The 21246-nt window shown below is 50.3% G+C and overlaps 7 protein-coding genes and 1 non-coding gene across 8 annotated transcripts; 7 read left to right on the top strand and 1 right to left on the bottom strand.

Annotated features, from left to right (window-relative positions):
- The first annotated feature begins 74 nt into the window (after positions 1 to 74).
- BDV17DRAFT_255069 (tetratricopeptide repeat protein) lies at positions 75 to 2002 on the top strand. The gene has a single exon (XM_073756879.1). It carries the CDS (start codon positions 172 to 174, stop codon positions 1906 to 1908), a length of 1737 nt encoding a protein of 578 aa, XP_073619010.1. The 5' UTR covers positions 75 to 171; the 3' UTR covers positions 1909 to 2002.
- A 1703-nt stretch (positions 2003 to 3705) lies between these two features.
- BDV17DRAFT_279830 (tubulin alpha chain) lies at positions 3706 to 5543 on the top strand (the record flags this gene model as incomplete). Its single annotated transcript, XM_073759781.1, has 7 exons — positions 3706 to 3717; positions 3908 to 3966; positions 4025 to 4178; positions 4237 to 4324; positions 4380 to 4451; positions 4514 to 5017; positions 5074 to 5543. 7 exons carry the CDS (start codon positions 3706 to 3708, stop codon positions 5541 to 5543), a joined length of 1359 nt encoding a protein of 452 aa, XP_073619009.1.
- A 2191-nt stretch (positions 5544 to 7734) lies between these two features.
- Positions 7735 to 8407, top strand: BDV17DRAFT_255062 (uncharacterized protein). Its single transcript, XM_073756878.1, has one exon. It carries the CDS (start codon positions 7793 to 7795, stop codon positions 8108 to 8110), a length of 318 nt encoding a protein of 105 aa, XP_073619008.1. The 5' UTR covers positions 7735 to 7792; the 3' UTR covers positions 8111 to 8407.
- Positions 8408 to 8456: 49 nt separating this feature from the next.
- BDV17DRAFT_255061 (uncharacterized protein) lies at positions 8457 to 8722 on the top strand. The gene has a single exon (XM_073756877.1). The coding sequence runs from the start codon at positions 8479 to 8481 to the stop codon at positions 8665 to 8667; it is 189 nt and encodes a 62-aa protein (XP_073619007.1). The 5' UTR covers positions 8457 to 8478; the 3' UTR covers positions 8668 to 8722.
- A 647-nt stretch (positions 8723 to 9369) lies between these two features.
- BDV17DRAFT_t35 lies at positions 9370 to 9462 on the top strand. Its single transcript has one exon. It is a non-coding gene; the product is annotated as a tRNA-Asp (tRNA).
- An 823-nt stretch (positions 9463 to 10285) lies between these two features.
- Positions 10286 to 12437, top strand: BDV17DRAFT_288248 (uncharacterized protein; the record flags this gene model as incomplete). The annotated part of the gene is made up of 4 exons (XM_073761353.1): positions 10286 to 10563; positions 10651 to 10788; positions 10881 to 11136; positions 11991 to 12437. 4 exons carry the CDS (start codon positions 10286 to 10288, stop codon positions 12435 to 12437), a joined length of 1119 nt encoding a protein of 372 aa, XP_073619006.1.
- Positions 12438 to 12684: 247 nt separating this feature from the next.
- BDV17DRAFT_288247 (uncharacterized protein) lies at positions 12685 to 15979 on the top strand (the record flags this gene model as incomplete). Its single annotated transcript, XM_073761352.1, has 3 exons — positions 12685 to 15164; positions 15206 to 15661; positions 15715 to 15979. The coding sequence occupies 3 exons, from the start codon at positions 12685 to 12687 to the stop codon at positions 15977 to 15979; spliced, it is 3201 nt and encodes a 1066-aa protein (XP_073619005.1).
- A 1433-nt stretch (positions 15980 to 17412) lies between these two features.
- BDV17DRAFT_255058 (carbonic anhydrase) lies at positions 17413 to 18428 on the bottom strand. The gene has a single exon (XM_073756875.1). It carries the CDS (start codon positions 18176 to 18178, stop codon positions 17546 to 17548), a length of 633 nt encoding a protein of 210 aa, XP_073619004.1. The 5' UTR covers positions 18179 to 18428; the 3' UTR covers positions 17413 to 17545.
- Between the last annotated feature and the right edge of the window lie 2818 nt (positions 18429 to 21246).

Raw genomic sequence — 21246 nt, 5'->3', positions numbered from 1 at the left:
CTTCCATTAGTCATTTCTTAGCTAACTTCACGACCCCCAGTCCAGAAGGTAGCCGGGTATATATTCCATCTATCTGTCCATCCATCCATATATCAAGATCCCGACTCATTCTATCTTGAGGGTCTTACTCTGCATATTGTTACGCTCTCCTTTCTCATTTGATGTATCATCATGACTTCTGCAACAATTTCCCCCGTTCCTGCTAGCGAAGAATACTATAACCTTGGCTCGTTTGGACATATCATCACCACAACCAGCGCCGACGCCCAGACCTGGTTTAACAGGGGCCTGACATGGGTGTATTCATTCAACCACGTGGAAGGTGCCTACTGTTTTGAACAGGCTGTCGCACATGATGCTTCATGCGCAATGGCATACTGGGGCCTGGCGTATGCAGTCGGCCCAAACTACAACAAGCCGTGGGAAAAGTTTGATCTAGGAGACCTCCATACCTCCGTCCGACGAGGCTACGAAGCATCGCAAAATGCAAAGAAGTATGCGGGAAATGCAACACCCCTGGAGCAGGCTTTGATTAAGGCTATACAGTTTCGGTTTCCAACCAATGAGCCCGCGCAGGATTACCCAGCCGTCAATCGAGCATATGCAGCTGCCATGGAGCCTGTATACGAGGCCTTTGGCGCTGACCTAAACGTTGCTGCCCTGTATGCCGATGCGCTCATGAATATGACCCCCTGGGCGCTCTGGGATCTTTTCACGGGCAAGCCCAACCCGAAAGCACCTACAATGGAGGTGAAAGCTGTGCTGGAACGGGCGCTGGCACAGGAGTCAGACGGTGCACATTTGAATCCCGGTTTGCTTCATCTATACATCCATTTTATCGAGATGTCACCGACTCCCGAGCTCGGCATAAATGCTGCGGATCATCTTCGCGACCTCGTCCCCGATGCTGGTCACATCCACCACATGCCCACGCATTTGGATATCCTCATCGGCGATTGGCGGCGATCGATCGCCTCAAACTACAGGTCAACTCTCGCAGACGATAAGTATTTCCGGAAATCAGGAGCCAAGAACTTTTATACTTTTTACCGTATGCACGACTATCACTCCCTTGTCTATGCGGCCATGTTCGCTGGTAAATCCAAGACAGCCCTCGACGCAGTGACACGCATGGAAGCCACCCTCCCCGAGGAGGTTCTCCAAATCCAATCCCCACCCATGGCCGACTGGCTCGAGCAATTCATCCCTATCCGCCTTCACGTAATGGTCCGCTTCGGCATGTGGGAGGAGCTCAAGGTCAAAGCGCTCCCGGACGCTCAAACCCTCTACGCAGCTACTACCGCAACAACCCACTATGCGCGCGGGATAGCATACAGCGCCACCGGCGACGTCGCGACCGCGCGATCCGAGCAGGCCCTGTTCAACCAAGCATGCGCACGCGTCCCAGAGACCCGCCGTGCCTACAACGGGAAGCAGATCGACGTTCTCAAGGTCGCTGCCGCGATGCTAGAGGGAGAAATTGAGTACCGCGCCGCCAACTATGACCAGGCCTTTGCTGCGCTGCGACGCGCCATCGATCTCGAGGATCGCTTACCCTACAGCGAGCCTTGGAGCTGGATGCAGCCTGTCCGTCATGCGTATGCAGCTCTCCTAATGGAACAGAATCACCTGGAGCAAGCTGCCGCCGTATATCGTGCAGATTTGGGGCTGGATGACTCTGTTATTCGGCCGCGGAGGCACCCGAATAATGTCTGGTCGCTGCAAGGGTATTACGAGTGCCTGGTGAGGCTAGGGAGGATGGACGAGGCAGCTGTCATCGAGCAACAGGTCCAGTTGGCTCTTGCGGTGGCGGATGTGCCGATCAAAGCGTCGTGCTTCTGCCGCTTGGATACTTCACAGGCACCGCAGGTTGGCGGTAAATGCACTTCTGGTACGGAGTGCTGTTAAATTGGGGTTTGGTTTCCGATTTCAACAGTCATGAATTGTCGTATCATTTCATCATTAGATCAGAGCGTATTTATTTAGCTGGGTCTCCCAACAGGCAAATACAACCCGTATAAAATATACTACCCGCCTGACTATCCTGCTTGTTAACCTCGCGGCAGCTAGTCTCCTAGCAGACGGCAGGCCGGCACCTTACAGACGTGAACTTTCAGATACCTACCAACAGCTATCTGCGCAGTAGAAAGAAGCCCTATCCTCTCTGGACCTGCCGCGCAGGCCCCTAGAAGTCCCCTGGATACCAGGACACTCCGGGGTGGCAGGGAATAAACTAGCGGACCAGCTCGCTAAACAGCGGGTAAGGGTAGATGGCTCCCATATCCTACCCTCGCCTTTATTTCTCAGGCGGAAAGCTAAATAGCAACTTCACGCGGATACTTTTGCAGCCTACATAGAGACTGCACCACAGGCCTATCATGATCTAGATATAAGTCCCCATACAAAGAGCAGTCGCGCCCAGGAACATAAACTTCCTCGCTAGGTGCTAGGCCAGCTTATAGCCGCTCGTACTGGCCGTGGGCATTTTACAGCCTATCACGAAAGGTTCTACTATCCAGGCTACTTGGAGAGCTGTTCTTATAGTGGACTAAAAGACTCTATTATACTTCTTCTTCTTCTTCTTCTTCTGTCTATACACCAGGAAGCGCTGGAGGGATAGATGGAAATGCATGAAAGGTAGCCCGTCAAAGACAATTAACTAGCTACTAGGTACAGCCGCCGGGGCTGAGGAATTCAGCCACATTGTGCAAGACTCATCCTTCTTCAAGGATATATGCCCAAACTGGGCTCGCTCAAGCACTAAATAGTGCAACAGTCTATACCTCTGCCTGGATAGAAGGGGATGGCTCCCCCTCCTATCTTTAGGTTGCCAAAACAGGTCCATGCCTCTATTATAATATTAAGACTAAAATACAAAATAGCTAGCTAAATTATTACACGCCGTAGGCGGTTCATTGATTCTGAAGAGGAAGTTGTTGATTCAACTAAGAAGTCGCCCGTCGAACAAGTAGAAGTCCGGGCCGTATGACTAAGATATGACTAATACATCTCTTCAGAGGCCTGCGTACCACATAAATAATAATATATAGGGATAAGGATAGGGGATAGTAAGTATTAAATTATAGTTAGTGTAAGGGGGCAATAGTAATTTAGAAGTCTTCTAGATATAGCCTAATACTTTAGTACTAACTTGTATATCCCCCCTAACCTATTTATTATATATAAATATATATAGTAATAGATTCAGTTAAGTTTATATTATTTACCTATCCATAGGATATCTAAATCCGCACTGCGGATACTTTTTACTATCTATATCGTGTTATTGCGGATATTTGGATATCAGATTACATCCATATCCGCGGATATACGGATTTGGATATATCGCAGTCTAGGTCCAATCATGGCCGCTTGATTTAGACGGCAAAAACTACCCTGTGGTGTTTGACCAAAAAATCCCCCCTCCATAAATACATTGTTGAGCAACCCTTCTTCCTTGCTTCCAGAGAAGCAAATGACCAGACTTAGAGCTTGACATAAAGCCCTTGCAACCAGGTTGACCTACACTAGTTGGCCCCTGCGAGCCGTCTTAGCTATCCACTGGGGTCAGTGGCAGACCGCCTAGTAACTGTGCCCGCTTTTACCTGTCCTGGGCTCGAGTTTCCTGACGTGAATTTCATTTTCCTTCCATGTCACATTTGTCTACCTGTGCGCAGCATATTTGCGATCTTTGGTCTATTCACCATGCGCGGCGAAGTACGTGCTGTCCTGATGCTGCCCTGATCCTGTTTAATGTTGGCCATCTCTTATGGTTTTGCTCTTATCCTCACCATTTCCCAACCTTGAGCCGCAACACACGCAAATTGGACTCGCGGTGTGACGCTCAATAGTATTCAAGAGCAAGCCATCCCCTAAAATAACGGACATTGATGTGTTGAATGGTTAGATCTGTCATCTTCACCTCGGTCAGGCAGGTACGCAGTTGGGTAACGCGGCCTGGGAGCTGTAAGTATTCAGCTTCGTGATCCTTTCGGCAATGGTTGACCCCTCGATTACTATATAGTTATCTGCTCGAACACGGCCTGACGGCCGATGGCCATATAAATCCCGATACTGCCACCGAATTCCACCAGAATGGCTCTTATGAGACAATTTTCACCGAAATCAGCAATGGCAAATACGTTCCTCGCTCCATCTTTGTCGACCTCGACCCTTCGGTGTGTAACGAGCGAATAGAGATGTGGGATTCGAGCTGAGAGGCTCATGATGATATAGCCTATCGACGAGATACGCACTGGTACCTACCGCCATCTGTTTCACCCCGAGCAGCTGATAAGCGGGAAGGAGGATGCCGCCAACAACTGTCTGACCTCTGAATATTTGAGAGCCGCGTGGTAAGTCAAGCTAATGCGTTCTAGATGCTCGTGGTCACTACACTGTCGGCAAGACGCTTGTCGAGGGCGTCGTTGACCGCATTCGTCGTGTGGCCGGTGTGCAAATGGAATCCTTCCTCCTTCCTTGAGTCCTAGTCTATGAGCTAATTTCCTCGAAGATAACTGCTCTTCCCTTCAGGGTTTCTTGGTCTTCCACTCCTTTGGCGGCGGGACCGGCTCTGGTTTCGGCGCACTTTTGCTTGAGCGTCTTTCCGCAGAGTATGGCAAGAAGTCGAAGCTGGAGTTCGCGGTCTACCCATCTCCTCGCGTGTCGACTGCCGTGGTGGAACCTTACAACGCCGTGCTGTCCACAAACAGTACCATTGAGAACTCCCAATGCACTTTCCTCGTCGACAACGAGGCTGTCTATGATATCTGTAAGCGCAAGCTTGACATCCCGCGCCCTGGTTATGATAACCTCAACCGTCTCATCGCCCGGGTCGTTAGCTCTCTTACCACCAGCTTGCGTTTCAATGGTGCCCTTAACGTTGACTTGAACGAGTTCCAGACTAATCTTGTGCCGTTCCCACGTATTCACTACCCGCTTATTTCGTATGCTCCGGTCATCTCTAGCAATTGCAGTGCTCACGAAAGCTTCAAGGTTAAGGATCTCACCTTGCAATGTATGTGCCTTCGTGTCTTTCCTTACAAATGACCCTTCATTCTTACTGTCTGGCAGGTTTTGAACCTAGAAACCAAATGGTTGTCTGCGATCCTCGCAATGGCAAGTATATGGCTGTGGCTCTTTTGTACCAGGGTGACGTTATGCCTCACGACTGCGCCCGGACTGTTACCGATATCAAGGCTAAGGCCTCTTTCAATCTGGTCGAGTGGTGTCCAACCGGCTTTAAACTAGGCATCAACAACCAGAAGCCTATGTGTGTTCCCGACAGCGAGCTTGCTTCGGTCGACCGTTCGGTCACCATGCTCTCCAACTCCACCGCCATCGCCGAGGCCTGGAGTCGTCTTGGCCACAAATTCGACCTCATGTACTCCAAACGTGCTTTCGTACATTGGTATGTGGGTGAGGGTATGGAGGAGGGCGAGTTCTCCGAGGCTCGTGAGGACCTAGCTGCTCTAGAGAAGGACTACGAGGAGATCGCCGGCGATACTGTCGGCTGGGACGGCAATGTGGAACACGAATACTGAATCCTATCTCGTCTTTAACGGCGTTACCAAAGTCGACAGCTACGAAATCTGGCGAAGAGGTTGCAATCATAGACCGGTGTCGAATATCTGTCTGGATTGGTTACCGACGCAGGATTTCGCCGCTTATGGAAGCTACGGGTACAGTGCAGAAAACCGTGAGAAAAATAACGCGAGTTATGGGGCATTTTTTTTGGCGGAAATGTGGCCTAGGAATCAAACGATGCTGCCTGCAAGACAAAACTTAGAATATTCCTGAATAATTAATCGGCACACACGCACGAGTGAATGACCAAGGACTTTTGCATACTTTTGAGCGTAGGAACGTGGACGGACTGATGTTTACTTCAGTGTATATCTGTGCCTCGCACATCATATCAAGAAAATATATATAAACTCAATGCCTAACGCTTTTCAAACCTATTTTCGACATCTTTATTATGTACTTTGGCTCCCTCCTGATCACGAGTACTGGCTAATTCGCCACTCTCAGTATTAGGCCCCTCTCGGTACCTCTTGAGGCTATAGTATTCTTGATGTTCCTTGCCGCCTTTGACTGCTGTAGATGACTTGACTCGGGCAGTTTCAGATGATGGATTAGGATGTTCTGTTTGATATTAGTTTCCTTCTCGATGCGCTCTACCTTGGGAAGCCTGGAAACTGACCTTCGTGTGTTGAGTCTTTTCTTCCACCAATTTTACCTTTATTTGAGTCACTGCTGTTTGGTTCTTCATTCCTAAATGATTTCTCACTTTCGGAACTACCGTAACGGCGAATGGAAGCAACACTGGGCTTCGAAAAAGATAAATAGACCTGGCAGTATTTCACTGTTGGATGTAGTTGGCGTATATTATGCATCTTTGATGGCAATTTGCTCGAAAAGCACATTATTGAAAGTCGTGAATAGAGAACCCAGATCCATAAACTTGCTCCCACAGAATAAGCATCTCTTCTAAAACCCATCCGTGGCAAATGTTTTGTCGTTGTATGGAGCTGCAGGTGACTCCTAATGAATACGGCAATATATGGTTACTGTTGACGTAATTCTTGAGTTCAAAATAGGTACAGGGCCTTCCTATAATACTTATATCCATACCCTTGTCGAGCATTCCACCCACGGGCCGACAGAGCCCAAGTTATAGATGGGTCAGTACTTGGCCAGGTAGATGTTGTCGCCAGTGAGTCATAATAAGGTCGGGTCAACGCATCCTCCAACATCGCCTTCCCTACTGTACGTCATAACCTACGGGATGTGGCTGAATGCGTCATAATGACAATAATTCCTCCGATAATTCCCCCGCTCGCCAAGGGTGAGTTGAGGCGGTCCTAGTATCTCATGAGAAAGAGTTATCTCAAGACAATCCTTCTGTGTTTGACCTGCTGTTACAGATTTATCCCGAAGGTCTTATCAAGAGCAATAACTGTGGGTTTGGGTAACAGGTTATGAAGGAAAGGTTACACTGCCGTGTTTGACCGCAATAGGCGATTATGTTGCTGAATAAGTGATATGTGGCCTTTTTTAATTGCAAACACAATCTCTAACTTTATTTTAAGCGCCCTTGGTAGATGCTGGGATTGGCAGCAAAACCACGACTGTTACATCACCACGACATCAATTCAAGTATTTCCCCAACGACTCCATGAGGAGAAGTTCCGGTCAGTTACCGGCCGGTATAGGGAACTACACTGAACCACTTGGTTAGATCGACCGCAGAACTCAATCCTCTCCCCTCATACGTATCTTTCTTCTGTGGTTGCCGTTCGGTTGAGTTCATTGGTGCGCCGACCTCCCATATCCCCTCACCCCCTTGCTCCTTGTTGAACTGGGCTTGCGGCCAATATCAATAGAGGCGTATCACCTCACATGGCCGAGCCTCATTGCCCGTCGCTGTCCAGGCCCCTTACACCGCCTCGTGGCAGGTCAGGACAGCCAGGGTACGGCACTCAATCATCTGTCTCACAGACCTTGGTGCCAGCACCCAAGTCTGCCTCAGCCTCATTGGCGCCATCGCCTGATACCATTGCGGACGCATCGCAGGACCGATTTGCGGATCAGCAACGCGTGTTCGGAACCCAGTCTGTGCGAGGAATAGGCGTAGAATGGTGGGAGGGAGCCGCGATCATTGCTCCCATCTTTATCGTCGTGACCGTCGGCGCGGCGAATGATTGGCAGAAAGAACGGCAATTCGCGAAGCTCAACAAAAGGAAAGATCATCGATATCTCAAGGTTATCAGATCAGGCAAGACAGCGGATGTGTCCGACCTACGATATCATTGTCGATGACGTGATGTGTCTGGAACCGGGTGATATTATCCCGACAGATGGGGTCCTGATTGACGGACATGGTATCAAATGTGACAAGTCTTCAGTACCAGGAGAGTCAGACCTCCTTTGCAAAACTCTGGGCGACAAAGTTTACGAAGCAGTTGCACAAAAGAAAGACCTAAAGAAGTTGGATCCCTTTATCATATCGGGGTCCGGCGTTGAAGAGGGTAGGGGGACTTTCTTGGTCACTGCTAACCGGTGTCCACACGACGTATGGCAGAACGATAATGTCTCTCCAGGATGAGGGCGAGATCACCCCGCTGCAAGTCAAGCTAAACGTGCTGGCGGATTACATTGCCAGGGTTGGCCTTACCTCAGACCTGATACTATTCGTGGTGCTCTTCATCAAGTTTCAGGCCCGTCTCAATGTGATTTGAGGGTGGTGCAGAGGCCAAAGGTCAGGCTTTTCTGCGAATTTTCATCGTGGCCGTCACCATCGTCATTGTAGCAGTGCCGGAGGGGCTGCCATTGGCGGTTACCCTCGCTCTCGCTTTTGCAACAACAAGGATTATCAAGGAAAACAACCTCGTGCGCTTACTCCGGGCATGAGAGACCATGGGAAATGCCACGACCATTTGCTCCGACAAGACCGGCACGCTTACAGAGAACAAGATGAGCGTTGCGACTTTAGACACCACCTCACAGTTTGGAGAACAACTGTCTTCGAACAATACGGCCAGCGCACCAGGCTCAGGGAATCTTACGGCCATGGAGTTTATATCCGTGCTTTCACCATCAACCAAACGCCACTTGCTCCAATCAATCGCGCTCAACTCGACTGCGTTCGAGAGTGACCGTTAATGTGTGTTGGCGCATTGCTATGCAGACATATGAACCTCTCGCTATTAGTGTCTCCAAGCGGCGATATTTGTTTGACTAATATATATTATGTACATTGTTTAGGAATGCTGAAACCTGGTGGCCACTTCGCCCACTATCTTGGCAAGGAATGTCCAGTTTTAATATGCTATCCTAAAAGTTTTCTGATGACATGCATACGAGTAATCTCCTCCAATCTAGTCTATACTCATCCTTCCTTTTCAGCTACCTTTCCTGGGCCTGGAAACGACAACTTTGCTGTGACAGGCAGCATCAACGGCAATTTGTTTAACTTCTTGGGAACTGGTTCAAAGTTACCAGCCAGAGCCAAAATTGATGAGGCGGCCGACTCAGCGGTGTATCACGTCACAGTATAGCGTAGCCTCCTGTCGCGTGGTTACAGGTTAGTGCTTAGTCTTCAAGAGTTGGATATAACAATATATTTTTAGGAGCGCTAGACTTGCCCGTAGTATGTATCGCGTCTTCGTTCGATAATGTGATTACTCATACATATTTCACAGCCAGGTCTATGAAAGCGAAAAATACGAGCTCGACATCAGCGGAGGACGACGAAATAACAACAAAGCAAGACAAATTTGCCACGGCAGATCGAAGCAGGATGGATAGAGATTTATTAGATGTTTAGGCTTGTATATGCAAAATTTACGTCTCCATAATAACAAATCCTCGATGGTCTAACGGTCATGATTTCCGCTTGTCACTCCTCCATAAGAGGAACAAGCGCGGGAGACCTGGGTTCGACTCCCAGTCGGGGAGATTTTTTTGGTGTTTTTTTGCTTTTCGGTATTGGGCGGTATCTCCAGTATCAAGCCATGATCGTGGGATTTTCTCTACTCTTTTGTCGTATCTGTCTAAGTATCTGGGGAGATTTTTGGTGTCCTTCCATGAGAAAGGATATGGATGGTTGAAGTGGATTGATTCATGGTGGCGAGGGGTAGCCCTAAATCCGCAGTACGTGTATAAGCCAGGTTTACCTTTTCGATATTTCTCGCAGGTTTTTGAATTGGCTGATGCTGTGATAATAAAGAAACCAATTCGTTATTCTCGAAGATAATCTTTTTTCCTTGATTATAGCTTTACATAGGAGTAAACCTGCAGCAGGCCTTGTGTACACAGACACCCGCGATGGCAGTGGTACTTGGTATAAAGGTGTAGACAGTGTTCCTCACCGTGGCAATGCCCCTACCTAGACTCTCAAACGCCATATAATCATTTGATCAAGGGCAGGAAAGCACATAAGCTTCACTCCTGATGGGGTCAACACGTAGACGGTTGGGCGCAATCTAATCTGCAAGGCGCAGCCAACCACCAGACCGCTCAACGCTGGAGACCCGAGTCATTCAGTAAGGGGGAGACCACACACCACAAGACAAAATCGGTGACTATTATTTCATTTACCCACCCTGCAGAAAAAGGGCCACGACCAGCGCTCTCCAGCTGATTCTCATCAGCATCGGATCTTGGTGAAGTTGCACGGCAGACCAGACCAGGTCTGACCCTGAAGGCTTTCTAGGAAATCACAGAAACCTCACAGCCTCCTGCATTGACCATTTGGCTATTCGAGTCAATCCATACCGCAATGTCTCTCTCGGGGGGTATCTACGACATCCGGCGGCATGGATGTGGTTTGACCGATCTGCGTTCGGAACTGGTGGCTGGTCTACTGATCAAGAAGTCCGCGAAACACATACCATCGTTATTGTTATGGAACGAGAAGGGCCTGGAACTGTTTGGAGATATTACCTCCGCGCCTGACTACTATCCCTACAAAGCCGAGCTGGATTTGCTGAATAAATGGAACGAGCACATCGTCGCGTCGGTGGAACCAGGCACGGTGATTGTTGAGCTGGGGGCTGGGTAAGTGCCACTTCAATCCAATGACCCTAGAATTTATCTAGTCGAAAAGTCAGGGCTGACTGCTATTGTTCCGTGGGAAACTTACAGAAGCTGCAAGAAGACAGGCGTGCTACTCCAGGCGCTACACCGGCAACAGAAATCAATCACCTACTTTGCCCTGGATGTGGCGGCCGAGTCGTTGACTCAGAGCCTTTCTCAAATGAGGTGCATGCTTGACCATTCCAAGTACATTTCATGCCATGGCCTGCTGGGCAGCTATAAAGACTGTATGACCCTGCTGGAAGAGGAGTTTGCTTATTTCTGTGGCTGGGGAACAGCATCACCAACATGGCCCGGCAAGAGTCCGCGGATATTCTGCGTCGGCTACTGCAGTACCCAAATGCCGAGATGCTGGTTTCAATCGACGGAAATCAGAGCGCCATGGCCATCAAGCGTGCATATGATTTATCCGACGGCGAGATGAGCCGCTTCGTACGCAACGGTCTGACCCATGCCAATCGACTTCTGAGAGAAGATGTCTTCAAGGATAGCGACTGGGAGTTTGAAAGCTGCTGGGACGCAGACGCAAACGAGGTAAGACTTTATCATGTGGCGAGACGGGATTTGTCGATTATGGTGGATAGGGAAACTGTGTCCGTCGCAAGGGGGGAGAAAATCCATGCAGTTTCAAGAGCTAAATGGACACCCACCGAGGTGCAACGATTATGCGCAGCTGCTGGAGTCTCTGTGAAGTTGACCTGGATTGAGCCAACCCATAATTTTGGTGAGTTCTGCTCTATAGTCAGCTGTGCGTGGGTAATGGGCTGACGGACAATGAAGAATCTGGAGACTGCTACATTAATCAATAAGAGCATGAAGTCATAAACATAACTTACTTTGTATAAGTAGAAATGGCTCGGCCCCTAAAGCCCCATCAGCTCTCAGGCTGCCAAAGTGCTCCCGATTAGTAGAGAGGATGGGTCAGGATCCAAGTGCCCTGCATGGTTCAACAGCTCCATATGTAGGGTAAACCCGATAATATAGTAGCGGTGTGTCCGGTAGTCGTAATGATTGCCGACGGGAGGGAGAATACGTGGGCCCTAGTTTGTCAGAGTATCGATCATACTTTACCCTGCATGCAAGGACAAGCAGCGGGGGCCCTGGAGGCCGGAGCATCTTTGTCAAGTGGGCCGAGGACACGAGACCTGCAGAGTGAAAACAATCTGGGTTTGCATTCGAATCTCTTGACACGTAAAGAATCAAGAGGGGAAGCAGCAAAGTGTCAGAGAGCAGCCACAGACATACCGTTCATCATGAATTCAGAAGGCGTCTTTTCAGAACGCGACCCAGTATACTCCCGTTCGCAACTGGGACAAATCAGCGCAGAGTCACCTGCTGCAGTTGAAGCTTGTGTACACCATTTGATCGATAAACGTTGCGAAGAACAGTCAGATGCTACCGCGGTATGTGCGTGGAATGGATCTTTCACGTATGGGCAGCTCCAGCTTCTGTCCAGCTCGTTGGGGGCAAGATTATCTGCGCAGGGGGTACGCGCAGAGGAGTTTGTGCCAATCTACTTTGAGAAGTCGCGATGGGTCGTCGTTGCCATTCTGGGTGTTTTAAAAGCCGGGGGCGCCTTTGTGCTTCTGGATTCTTCAAATCCATTCGAACGTCTTCGTTGGATCTGCCAGAAGGCGAAAGCGAGCTTGGTGGTTGCTTCCTCCCGTAATGCCAGTGCGGCCAGTCGCCTCGCAGCGAGCGTGGTGGTCGTCGGTGAAAAGACCCAAACAGAACAAGGACGCGAGGCACCGGAAACAGCAGATAAAAAACCCGCTGTGACGCCGAATAAACGCCGCCTATGCGATGTTTACCTCTGGCAGCACCGGGAGCCCTAAAGGAGTTGTAGTTGAGCATCGGTCTATCTCGACCTCGACGACCGCGCATGGCACAGCGTTGAATCTCACGCGCTCATCCAGAGCGTTACAATTTGCCTCGTACACCTTCGACGCGTGCCTAATCGAGACTCTGACGGTGCTAGTGCACGGTGGGTGCATCTGCATCCCCTCCGAGGCAGAACGCAAGAGCGACATCGAAGGCGCCATTGGTCGCATGCGGGTAAATTGGGCTATATTGACAGCATCAATGGCACGGATACTTGATCCCCATTCAGTGCCGACTCTCCAGATACTGGTGTTAGGCGGCGAGGCTTTGAGCAGGGAGGACATATATCGGTGGTTCCCACACGTGAAACTGTTTAATGCTTATGGGCCTACTGAGTGCAGCATCGTGGCTACCGTCCACCTCATTCGAGAGGTCACGAGCAATCCGGCTATCATCGGTCGCAGCATGGGCAGCAGCAGCTGGGTTGTGAATGCAAACGACGCAGAAAGCCTCTGCTCAGTTGACGAGGTGGACGAACTTGTGGTCAGCGGGCCCATTGTCGCGCGAGAGTACATGGAGGACCAGACAAAAACGGTGGCTGCCTTTGTGGATTGTCCGATATTGTTGAGAGGATTACAGCCAGGTGCTTGCGGGAAAGTGTACAAGACCGGTGATCTCGTTCGTCGTCATGCAGATGGATCCTTTGAATACCTGGGCCGTAAGGACACACAATTCAAGATTAATGGGCAGCGAATGGAGCCGAATGAAGTGGAATATCATTTGCGGGAATGCCTCCCCGCCGTCGACCTTGCAGTGGAAAAGATTGCTCCAAAGGATGGCCTGGAATCAGCTTTACTGGCAGCCTTTGTGGTGCTTGAACCTGAAGACATGACCCTAAACCATCAGACGGCAAAGCATGAACCTAGGGTCTATTTGACAGCGCCAGCGGAGGGATTCCGGCTATCTGTTGGCGAGGCAAAGACTAAGCTTCAACGTGTGCTCCCTAACCATATGGTTCCCACGGCTTTTCTGAGCATATCCCGCATGCCGTTAACCACTAGTGGGAAATTAGACCGTCAGGCTTTGCGAGAGATCGGCTGCTCCAGGAGCCAGCGCGAGCTGAAGCATTTAGGGTTTGGCTTCGTAATGGCGGCCAGGGTACGGCCTCGGAATTCCATTGAACAGACGCTCCAGCGCCTGTGGGCAGAGGTACTCCAGCTTCTTGATGACTCTATCGCGGTAGGTGATAACTTCTGGAGTCTGGGAGGAGACTCCCTGCGTGCCATGAAGCTGGCCGCGTTGGCGCGCAAGCGTGGACTGCTTCTTGTCGCTGAAAATATCTGGGGCTCTAACACTCTGGAAGGCATGGCATCACATATGCAGATCGACCAGCTGCCCACTGAGGATGTGCCGGCTTTCTCACTTTGCCAGTATGGAGATCCATTGGCAGACCTTGATTCCACGTTGCGCCAACACCAGATCAAGCGAGAAGATGTCGAAGATGTCTACCCTTGTACTCCAATGCAGGAGGGAATGATGGCGTTGACCTTGAAATCCCCTGGGAAGTACGTGACAACAATTGAATATGCTCTTAGAGACGGAGTTGATGTCAGCCGTTTCCAGGCAGCAGTTGATAGTACCATTGCCGCCAACCCCATACTCCGTACGCGCTTCATGCAGGGTCCTTCAAGCAGACTGCAAGTGGTCATCAAAGAGCCGGCCTCGTGGAAGACCTATAGCACATTGCAAGACTACGAGGCTCGCTATCACTCACGCGACATGGGTCCGAATAAACGTCTACTGCACCTTTCCTTGATAAATCATCCTTCTCGCCTCATAATGACCACCCACCATGCGCTTGTCGACGGGTGGTCGATGCCCTTGCTCTGGGAGCAGGTTGAGGCATCTTACCAGGGTCAGCCTCGCCCATTCTCACCTTTTATACGTTACCTGCAACAAAAGCAAGATTCCACCTCGTTCTGGGTGTCCCAATTCGAAGACCTCAAGGCAGCCGTATATCCAACTCTTCCCTTTCCAGCCTACGAGCCCAAGCCAAACGAGACAATAAATCGCAGCTTTTCGATGGCATCCTGTATCAAAGCGGGCTGTACACTGCCTACGGCCATCCAAATGACTTGGGCTATTATTATGTCGCACTACACCGACTCTCAGGATGTTGTATTCGGCCTTACGCTCAGTGGACGAGCCGCACCCATAGCAGGCATTGACCGACTCACGGGGCCGACCATAACTACGGTTCCATTTCGGGTGAGACTGAAACTAGAGGATTCTATTCTTGTTGGTCTACGGGAAATTAAAAAGCAACTTACAGCCATGATCGCGCACGAACAGACCGGCTTGCGGAAGATAGGGCTGGTAAGTGAGAATGCTGCCAACGCCTGTGAGTTCCAGAGCCACCTCGCAATTCAACCGCCCCCAACATCAAGTAGCGACTCCTCGGCCACAAAGGTAGATGGTGGCTACATAGATTACGGTCCATTCTCGAGCTATGGCATCGTCCTGGTCTGCCATCTTGCTGCAGAGGCACATCAGCCGCTCAACGTCATTGCCCAGTTTGACCCCAACATGCTAGAACCCAACCAGGCACGGAGAGTTGTGACACAATTCGAGCATGTCCTACATCAAATCTTGACCAGCCCTCATATGCCCGTTAGCAGCATCTCGGCAGTCAGTGATCAAGACTGGCAGCAACTGGGTCACTGGAATGCTACGCTGCCATTGTCAGTAGAGCAGTGCTTGCATGACTTGATCCTCGACATAGCATTTCACGGCGTGATGCGCCAGCGATTTCTGCTTGGGATGGTGATTTTACATTCAAGAAATTAGCCTCAGTCTCCGGTCAACTCGCACGGTCACTCAGGAATCAAGGACTCCGGGAGGGCTCGATTGTGCCGGTGTGCTTGGAAAAGTCCAAGTGGTGCGTTGTCGCCATGATGGCTGTCCTACGCGCCGGGGCAGCAGTTGTCTGTATTGAGCCTAAGCTACCAGCGGGGAGACTGCAACAGATGTGCAATCAAGTCAAGCCTCAAATGGTCATTGCTTCAGAAGACACCAGGGGCAAATTCACGGAGTACGATGTCACCATGATCATTGTGCCAGAAATGGACGAACACTCGGAGTTTGACAGGGAGGCAACCTCGATGGCAGAAGTACGAGTAGAACCAAGTGCTTCAGCATTCATCATCCTCACATCTGGCTCGCCCTCCGAGAAACCGCAGTACGTCTACCGGCGACCCGTCTCAAAGACTTGACACCCCCTTTCGCAGACAGCACCACACAGCAGCCACCATCAACGCCAGCAGAACGTGTTTTCCAGCGCCTATTCGCCGACCTTTTCGGACACAAGGATGCAGATGCTATCAGGAACAGCGACCACTTTCTCCGCTTAGGCGGGGATTCGATCCGCGTCATGACTCTTATCGTTAGGGCTCGCAAGGCGGGGTATCATATCACTCTGTTTGATGTGTTGAATAACCCGAGGCTTTGTGATCTTGCAAGGGCTGCGAGGTTGGTTACTGGGAATTCAGGAATTTAAGAGATTTATTCTTTCTTGGTTCGTTTAGTGTGCTTGAAGCTCAGCTGCAATGATATGCGTCCTCCTGAATATTGAATATGCATAGACTACCAGACCAAGGAGAAAAGACAAGCCCATTCTACTTCCCCTCCCCCTCCCCCTCCCAATACTCCTCATCACTCACCCCATGATGCCACTCCGTTCCCCAGTCCCAACAACAGAATGTGCCATGCTCTCCCCATCCCCAACCCATGCCAATGCGTCGACCCCGGCGGCGCCCAAGTAATCTCCCCGGCCTTGATACGCCTTGCTCTGCCTCCCTTATCGCAGATCCAGCCCGAACCTGACGTGACCTTGATTACCTGCCCTCCTTCATGCGTGTGCCAGTGGGTGCGGGCGCACGGGGTGAATGTTACATTGGCGATTGCGGCGGTCGGGTCCGATGAGAGGGAGCTCGAGGGAGACTAAGCCGGCGAAGGTTGAGGTTGGTTTCAGGATGGGGGTGTCGCTGTTGCTGGGATGATGGTTGATTTGGGCGAGGCATTCTTGGGGGTGTGGGATGTGTAGGTAGTTGATGAGATGAGATGAGATGAGATGAGATGAGATGGGGTCCGTCCAGTAGAGAGAGGAGGAGGAGGAGCGGGAGGGAGAGAATATATGGTGTGTCGGCTCCCAAGAAAGTATGTTCTGAGAGCCGGGCTTTTATTTGCCCAGGTGTATAATAGTTGAGGGCGCGGACTTACATGGGAGGCTTTAAATAGGATAAATCTGCAGTTAACAGCTAACTCAGGTCATCAAGATATCAACGAAGATGAAGTCAAGTACGCCATCTATACCGACACCCATTGGGGCGTGAAGACATTATCTTACACAACCACTGCATCCTATGCAGTATGTCTCCTTTACTTGCTAGATACATACAGTAACCAGAATAGCGTATCATTACACGATAATTCTGATAAAAGGACATGTGGACCGAGCCCGAACCAACCATGTTGGGCAGGCAGATACTGGACATCATTAGCGCGGACATGTCCGGTGTGGTAATTCTGATGTAGAAGGTGGTAGATTCTATAGTAGAGTACACTTGAGGGTCCTCTAGCGTTCAGCGTGCTTCCTATAATACGTTTAGTATCACTAGGCACCCCGAAAGTTAGACTCTGGCAGGGCCAGAGATTAACCTTGGGTGTTGCAAAGGTAGAAGAGTACCTGGGGACACCGCTATAGAATAGAGAGCATATCCTGTGCCAATAATGTCTCATAAGCATCATGAGCAGAAGACCAAAGGTCAACGCGAAACAGACCCGAGAACTGGGTTGGCGGCAAAAGCCCTGGAAAGAGATTTTATCTATGGGCTTATTGTCTGAAGCCCTAAGGGAAATTGTATCTTATACAAGATATCGATAGTAGTAAACGATTATGCAAACATGTCATCCGCCCCCGGAACCCCCAACCTGAAGTCTCCCCATACCATAGTAAATGCCACCGAAATGATCAAAAGCACCATCAAGCCACATGTAAAGGTATGAAAATACAGAATATCAAAGCAAAATACGCACAAGCCATCAACAAATACCCTACCTACTCTCAACTCCTAACCAACTCCCTCAACCTCCCACTTCCCACATCGTAAATCAGCCCATAAACCCTCAACTCCCCCTTCCCCATCGCCTCCTTCACAACATCCATCTCCCTCAGTACCTCCACCCCCTTAAACACATTCAACTCCGCCAACCTCACCGCCGCCTTCTCAAAAGGCAAACCCTGCAACTCCTCCCAATTCTCCTCCTTCACCCTCTTCAACGGCCGCAGCCACGACTCAAGCACAGGTCTGAGCCCCTTATCCTCGGAAAGAACCGCCTCAACGCCACCACAATCTCTATGCCCACAGAGAATAATAAGCTGCACGCCCAGCTGGCGCACCGCGTACTCGATCACGGCTGCGGCATTGGGATCCTCATCGGCCGGGTGTATGACGTTTGCGATGTTGCGCTCCACGAATATGTCTCCTGGTTGCAGATGCAGGAGGGTTGTCTCTGGGCAGCGGGAGTCGGAGCACCCGATCCAGAGGATCTCGGGGCTTTGGCCGGTTGCGAGGGTAGGGAAGAGGGTTGGGTCTTCGATGGCCGTTATGGTGGCCCAGGCTTTATTGCGGAGGAGGAGGCGGTCGACGTGGGTGCAGGCTGATGGTGGGCTCTTGGGGGTTGAGGCTGGATGCATTTTGCGATTAGGGTTGGAAACGATAATCAATCAGGTAAATGGTAGGATTGTTGAGGTGTCGAGATAGATCTTTGAAGTAGAAGAGATGTCGCGGTGGAGATGGGCGATTTGACAGAGGACACATATGGAGAGACACGCAGCACATTTATATGCTCAGCTTCTCTGCGGGTTTGGTACAGAATTCACTGCCACTTGTATACGCTGGCGCCACCTGGGATCGGAGTATACAATACGAGATATGCGATCCGTTCATGCAAGGGACCATGGAAAAAAAAAAAAAAAACCATGATCCTAAAATTATCTGGTAACGCCCGCTCTCTCTTTAGGCCTCCAGCTGCTGTATTCAGCTGCATTGTATCTGGCCTTGGGGGCATGGCAAGGCATACCTCTTAGGTCAGGATACAAGCCTGCTTGAAATATTGTACCCAGACAACTTCTACACCTTAGGTTACAGAGGATCGTAACATGAGTCATCTGCAACCACAGACTCGTAGTACTGAGCAGAGCCGCATTCCAGAAGATGCGATTACGCGATTTACGAAACGCCCAGTGGCTGAAAGGTAGATGTAAAAAAAAGCAATATGCGCACTAGCGAGGCCAATACGTACGGTACTCTGCGCCCATCCCATGCCTGTATGACTATGACACCTAGAAGCTGAGCTATCTCTAGATCTCGTCTAGGGATTAAAGAGAAGTAATATTAGCCTTCTCATACTTATAAAGAAACGTAGTTAGTATTGACAAGGTTACATCCAAACGTGGCCCACCTCTTGGCAGGGTCGTTGCAGCTAGGGTTTATTGTATGTATTCAACCCCCTTTTTGGAGATCCCCTGAGGCTGATGCCGATACCAAGAAATGCGCAGACACTTTGCTGGACGCCCTAATGAGAGGCTCGTATCAGGCTCCCTATCGTCACCCACATTATCATCATCATCACGCGGAGTCTCAGGATCAGCCACTGAACCCTCAATTTGCCCCTCATCACACAGCCCTCATCAGGTAATGAGGCACTAGGCAACCCCCATTATCTCCCTTCAATTCCGTCAGCGCAAAGCCCAGGTACAATGCCATCCCTAGCTGTCACCTGGTCCAACTGCACACCGAGAGCGAACTCCTCCTCGCCCCATGAAACAGATGACCCTGAATATCGTTGACTCGTTAATTGTCAAGTAGCACTAACTTACACCTTGCAGATGGGGCACTGCACCGGGCGAGGCACCAAGGGAGAGTGGGAAAAGGAAGTCAAAGTGTGTAAGGTGCGTGTTCGAGGGGGAGACATCAGGCTTAGATAGATAAATGCAGTGGCCGTGTTGAGGCGGCGGGAAAAAAAAAACCACAGCAGCGGCGAGAAGGCAATGCTATAACTTTAACTACTACAGTCTACATACATGTCGTAGAATAATAACCATATATCCATGATAGCCTCTTAGGATTAATCGGCCTCCTGCTACTAGAATCGGGGGTGCCAGAGCATCTATTATTGTCAAATAATAAGTCTATAGTAAGTATTCTATATAATAGCTCCTCCAACCCACTCCTCTCCTCTCTAGGAAAGAGCTGACGTCGACGCTTGCCATCAAAACCGCCAAACATTCGACCGGCGCATGACTCTTCGACTCTCAGCCTCGCAGCTTTCCCGCATCTCTGGTGCTGCTCCTCGGCCTTCTTTCCCATCCTTCAACCCCTCACTACCACATCTTGGCCCCGATGAAGGCTCGCAGCTGCTCTCGCGCAATGACTACACTATCGGCTGGTTATCTGCCCTGGCAATTGAATCAGCAACAGCAGCAGAGATGCTGGACGAAAAAAAAAAAAAGAAAGAAAGAAAGAAAGAAAGAAAGAAAGAAAGAAAGAAAGAAAGAAAGACACAAATGATTACGTGCTTGGACGGATTGGCAACCATCGCATCGTTACGGCTTGCAGCAACCAAGCTGGTAGTCTTCAAGCCCACGACGTTGTGACTCACCTGATGGAAAGTCTCCCTGCGGTACGGCATGTGCTGGTGGTGGGTATGGAGGCGGGAATCCCAAGTGAGAAATACCCCATCTGCCTGGACGATGTTGTCGTGAGCGAACCTACCCTACGGTCCATTGGGGTTGTCCAGAGTGATATGGGAAAATGTGAATCAGATGGTTTTAAGGTGACGGGATCACTGAATCACCCCGCAGAGAGCCTGATCCGAGCCACCGGGGCAATGAAAAGAAACAGGCTGCGGAAACGGGGCAGATTCACTCATTGGCTAGGTACTGCGAAGGAAATATCCTTCGACCAGAGCTCTGGAGGTACCAGGGGCGCGAGAATGAGCCGTTTCATCAGAAGGATGTTGAGCCGCGTCTCAATGAGTCGGCCGCGGAATGTGACGACTACGCACCAGATCCCATGGTCGTGTTATCGCATCTGGCAACCAGGTCATCAAAGTGAAGCAGTACGAGATACGATTGGAGATGAGCTGGGCGCGTGCTGCGTGGAGATGGAGGCGTATGGCCTGATGAACCACTTTCCTTGCCTGGTGATCAGGGTATATCGGACTATGCGGAAGAGGGCAAGAACGACCGATGGCAACAATACGCCGCTCTCATCGCTGCAGCTTTCGTCGACAAAGCAGGAGCCGACAACCCACGAGCATTTCGAAGAGAGTAGCCATACCCAATTCCAAGCTCTACCTGTAGTGGAATCGACATGAACTGACAGCTATCGACAGTTACATTACACGTAAAATCAATGCAATCCATGAAGTCTTGAGAGCCTCCAGGCGAACCCACGATGGTTTGTACGAGAGTCTTCAGATATTTTCCGTGAAATGATCGCTGATTTTCGGCAGGGATGACAAGCCTGTTCGAGGCATTCTGCCAGGACCATCAATCTGACAGAATTATCAACTGACTCAGCCCTGCAGACCCAGCCAACAATATCTCGGAAGCAAGATATAGACGGTGTGACGAAACCTGCTCTTGGCTCCTTGACAGCGACAGATTCAAAGCCTGGGAATCCCGTTCGGCAGGAGGACTTTGTCTGGAAGGAATGCCAGGTAGTGGTAAAACAACGCTGTGCTCATCGGCTCTCGAGC

This window comes from Aspergillus undulatus, assembly GCF_047715775.1.
Source record: "Aspergillus undulatus strain CBS 261.88 unplaced genomic scaffold BDV17scaffold_7, whole genome shotgun sequence".
Lineage (NCBI taxonomy): Eukaryota > Fungi > Ascomycota > Eurotiomycetes > Eurotiales > Aspergillaceae > Aspergillus > Aspergillus undulatus.
This window is presented reverse-complemented; position numbering and strand designations above follow the sequence as displayed.

Bases quoted from the DNA above. Each gene is read 5' to 3' on its own strand.
- BDV17DRAFT_255058 (XM_073756875.1), bottom strand. From the start codon at position 18,178: ATGCATCCAGCCTCAACCCCCAAGAGCCCACCATCAGCCTGCACCCAC.
- BDV17DRAFT_255062 (XM_073756878.1), top strand. From the start codon at position 7,793: ATGTGTCCGACCTACGATATCATTGTCGATGACGTGATGTGTCTGGAA.
- BDV17DRAFT_255069 (XM_073756879.1), top strand. From the start codon at position 172: ATGACTTCTGCAACAATTTCCCCCGTTCCTGCTAGCGAAGAATACTAT.
- BDV17DRAFT_255061 (XM_073756877.1), top strand. From the start codon at position 8,479: ATGAGCGTTGCGACTTTAGACACCACCTCACAGTTTGGAGAACAACTG.